The sequence below is a fragment of the Echinops telfairi genome, unplaced genomic scaffold (genome assembly GCF_000313985.2).
Source record: "Echinops telfairi isolate 266 unplaced genomic scaffold, ASM31398v2 ScPeMD7_7469;HRSCAF=8507_1, whole genome shotgun sequence".
NCBI classification, from domain to species: Eukaryota; Metazoa; Chordata; class Mammalia; order Afrosoricida; family Tenrecidae; genus Echinops; species Echinops telfairi.
Window position 1 is genome coordinate 43,250,861 of NW_022111373.1, and position 4,770 is coordinate 43,255,630.

A 4,770-nucleotide genomic window follows, 5' to 3' on the forward strand; every position below is an offset into this window, starting at 1 on the left:
TTACCAGATTACCTACAGGCTCAGATTTCATATTGTTTAAGTCTCTAAAAGTAGGATTTGCCATCTTCCTTGTCTGTCCTGTACTATTGTTTAGGGCGGCCATACGTTCTTTTCTCTGGGTTTCTAGAGCAGCTCTTGAAACTTGAGAAAGAGAAAAGAAAAGGGCCTAGCCCGCAGTCCTAAGTGGTTCAAAGTTCATCTTTCTGAGTCTTAGTTTTCAAGAGAAAAGTATACTAATGTGTCCTTACCCTTTTGACCACATATGTTTACTCTTTTCATTTTTGTTCATGTAGAAAAGATATACCACTTACTTTACATTTAAACATTTTATATGTAAGCAATAAATAGACTGTGGGGTCACAGGCTTTCAAGGAACTTGTTGCTTTTGGTGGAAGGAATTGTTTCTATGTGAGGTGGTTATAACCTGACTAAATAGTTTGCATTTTCCTACCTGTCATTCAGTGGGTTTACTTGTAATTAAGATAATAGCTGCTCCAGGTGCATCTAGTTTCTTTCATAAGATAAAGCCAGGGTTGGGCTCCATTAAATGGTAAGAATTAGCTCAGTATCCATAGAAACTCTATTGTGAATGAGGCAACACCTTGATAAGATAGACACTCCTGATACTTCAAATATTCTTTATCTCCACATTAACTTCAGCGGCTTGATACATCATCTACTAGAAATCCTGGAGAATTCTAACATTTAGAACGAGCTGATGTTTACTTAGATATTAAAAGATAATTAGGTTAAAGGAAGAAGGGTGAAAATTGACATTTCTCAAATTAAAAATAAATGTTGCTTTTCTCAGGAACCTATGGATGGAGTAAGTGTGTTATAGTTATCACTTAAGAGTCTTCGGATGTCATGAAAAGCAGAGGAGTAATCTAAATCCTGCCATGTTCCCTCTTTGCCCTAAAGTATTTTATTAAAAACCTTAATAATTTGGAGCACTTCTGATGGAGAAGGAATTAAAAAGCTCTAACATTAGCTAGAACCCATACTTCTGGAAGATTGGGGATCTCTCGTGACATATTTCTATCCATTAATATGCTAGATATAGTCCAGTTAAAACAAAAGTCTTCAAGCCTTACAAGAACACAAACTCTTGTAACATTACTAGAGACACTTGGAAACAAAGACAGTTTTAAAGAGCTGGTTTATAAAAGCACGTTTTCTTTAAAGAATGCATTCTGAGCGGGAGCTAGGTGCATTCCTGTATGTGCATGTAACTACAGTCCCCATATACAAATATAAGTATGTGCTCTTGACAGAAGAGATGCTCAGAGACGACACGGACTGGCAATCATTGGGACAGGAAAGGAAGGGCATGGTGAACACACTGACATCTCAGCCATTACCCGGGTCATGAGACATACACCTTAAAGCTAGAGGTCACAATGGCAGGCTAGTATGCAACGTTTCAGAAAGCATGGACAGTGCAGATAGCACTAGCAAAATCAATCTTTAAAACTTTTTTCAAAAAGGAAACACAAGACAAAACAATTAGCTTCCTTTGGAAAGTTTCTCTCAGTTATGCCTAAGAAGCTAACTGCATTAGGAAATGTCTTTCTATGTTTTTGAAACGGAATTAACACCATCTTTTATGGAAGGTTGGTGAGGAGGAAGGCTATCTATACTCTTGGTGATCTTTTACTATATCTGTTTTATCATTCCTAACTTAATTTGAACATTGGAATTCCACATTCTCTTATCCCTGAAAATTCCTTAGAACACTGGCTCTGAAACTCTGATCTCACTGATCAGTTATATGATCATCGATGTGGGATTATCCGTGTCATCAAAGGTAATGAGTTTGGAGATTTAGAATTAACATGGATCCATAGGACTGGTTAGGATTGTTAAATCTAGGATGCTGGTTCCCTCTTTTCTTTTTCTTTTTGGAAACAGTAGTTTTAATGAAGCGTCATGATTCTGATAAAAGACAAGATATCCAGTGTGCTTTATATTTCTTATTGTAAAGTTTTTAAATAAAAGATTTAATGAGTATCATATTGATTCAAAAAAAAGAACAGAACGGGGGCGGGGGGAGACAAACAAAAAGGAACATAACAAGCACTGTTGGTGTGGGTTTCGCATTAGGCTGCTAATGGCAAGGTCAGCAATTCAAAACCACTAGCTGCTCCTCTGAGGAAAGATGAGGCGTTCTACTCCTGTAAAGATGTGTAGTCTCAAAAACCCACAGGGGCAGTTTTACTGTGCCCCATTGTGTTGTTGTACATTAGGATTGGCTTGAAAGGCAGTACTTTGGGATTTGGAAATGTCACATTAAGACATTTCAATAACATTTACTACTTGAACTTCCGAGTTCTCCAAGGTCGGGTAGTTTTCCAAACAAAGGAACTCAGCGATGTGCACTGAGAGAGGAAATGACCTACAGGAAAGCACTGTTCACCCTCCAGTGGGCAGCCAAGATGCAGTCTGCTTCCCTGGACTGTTCTCAGTAGGTCAACCGATATAAACTGGACTTTTGAGCTAAGTTATATTTAAAAGGAACAGTTTGAGGCCCTTGGAATTTCAGAGGTTTCAGGGTATTACAAGCATTCCCCTCACGGGTCTTAGAAGAACTTATGGTGAGTGAACTGGTGGTGATTATCCCTTCTTTGTAATAGAGTAATAGTGGTTAAAAGCCCAGGCTTTGGTGCAAATTCAGAATTTAGTTTAAAACCAGCCTCTTACTGTCTCAGGAGGAATTCTGAACTGCAGTTTCCTCTTATGATAATAGTCACAGTGTGGTTGTCATAAGGCTTAAACCCAATAGCGTTTGAGTAGGTTGGCATCTCTTTGCACTCCATTAAGTGAAAGAAAAATCCAGCTCTCTGGAGTCAGTTCTGACTTACTGTGATGCCCGTGTGTCAAAGTCAACTCCACAGGGGTTTCGGCAGCTGGCTTTTTCAGAAGAATTTTTCCAGGCCACTCTTCCGAGGTGCCTCTAACCTTTGGGTCAGCAGCTGAGTATGTTAACTATTTGTATCCCTCAGGGACGCTCCATAAATGATAGCTATTATTAACAATATCTTTCCCAACACCTTTATTTCAAAGCAAGCAGAATTTATCAATACTTCTTTATTTAGTAATGATTGAAAATTCAGCGATCAAGAGCCTTCTTCAATATAGGAGAGTAATATGTCTGTGTCACTAAATATTGTTACCGGAGTAGAAATTCTATAAATGCTACACAATTACTATTTATTGATTGCATAATATCATCTTACCCTTTTCAACCTTGTGCTGGCTATATTTTCTTATCTGCCTATATAAAATGTCTAAACTCCCTCTTGGTTCTTGCGTCTTTTCATTTCTTTCCACCTGCTTTCATGAGACAGGAAAACAAACGAGCCTTGGGTTAAATCTGAGTCTCCAGGAGAACCATTCATAAAATGACTAATAATGCGTCCACTTAAACATTAGAAGGACTTCATAAGACGCTCACGCTGCGTTCTTCACTCTAAGTCACATCTCAAAACCTTGCAGATGGCAGAAAATGTACACATATAAAATGATTCTAAGAAAGGAACAAAATGATTTATCTAGGATTCCAGATGTACTTAGTGGCTGATTATCTGGAGCTAAATCCCATGTTCCCATTCTTGATATTATATATCAATTTTATACTGATTTGTAGAGACACATATATACATGTGTGTGTATACATGTACATCTTCTCTTTCCTTATAGACTATAAGCCTTTTGAGGTTAGTTTCATTTCCGTTGGACACTACAGTATGGAAACCAAAGCAAACCAAAACCTCCAGTCATCATCAATGGGATTCTACATCACAGAGATAACTATGTGCTCAGAGCAGAAGTGCACTTCAATGGCTTTGGTCTTTCAGCAGAACTCCAGGTTTCCCCAGCAAGATGCTTCCACCCCTCCCCAAGATGCTTTTATGTGGATTCAAACCAATAACTTCTAGGTCAGTGGTTCTCAACCTTCCTAATGTTGAGACCCTTTAATACAGTTCCTCATTGTGGTGACCCCCCCAACCATAAAATTATTTTCATTGCTACTTCATAACGGTAGTTTTGTTACTGTTATGAATCAGGCGAACCCTGTGAAAGGGTCATTCGACCCCCAATAGGGTCGCGACCCACAGGTTGAGAACCTCTGTTCTAGGTGACAGCCATATGCTTAACTGTGTGTGCTGCTCAGAGTCTCTTCTATTGAAAGGCTCTCAGAAAATATTGAGGGAACAAATGGTAAGAGAGGAGCTTAGGGAACAACTGACTCTTACTATGCCTCTATAGCATTAACACGGCAAAGAAGTTTTTCTCTTGCTTAGAGTCCATTAAGAAAAGATCTTTCCCAACACTCTAAAATGTATTTTTCTGATTGCTTGCAGTTAACGTATTTCCACAAGTGACGTACGCGTTTTCCCTCTCTGAATGTCTCTGGCCCACTCAATGATTATAGATTTCTTACATCCTTAGTCACTTCCATCACTAGAAGTCGGTGAGCCAGAACTCATTATTACTACTACATTTATCAGCAAAGGCGGTGACAAGGTTCAGGTTTAAAGACTCAATACACAATAGAAGTTATGGATAATTGACCATATTATATTTTTAGCCTGATAATTTTTTAAGTGCAATAAAAAACCATGACATAATTCAACACAAATAGTTATGGGTTTCACAATCGTCAGAGGAAGCTGACCAACCTTTGATTTCCTGGACCTCGATGCCAGCCTTTTTAACTGATCGATGTTCCATTCCTGTAGCACAGAACAGCAAGGAGAGAAAAAATCA

At 38.5% G+C, this 4,770-nt stretch overlaps 1 protein-coding gene across 1 annotated transcript in view; it reads right to left on the reverse strand.

The window, feature by feature from the left end:
• The window catches only part of PAM (peptidylglycine alpha-amidating monooxygenase), a 212,829-nt gene that overhangs the window by 6,312 nt on the left and 201,747 nt on the right, over window positions 1-4,770 (reverse strand). Inside the window, exon 22 of the mRNA XM_045285191.1 lies at window positions 4,683-4,736. Coding sequence (XP_045141126.1) covers window positions 4,683-4,736 — 54 coding nt within the window. The remainder of the gene's footprint in view (window positions 1-4,682; window positions 4,737-4,770) is intronic.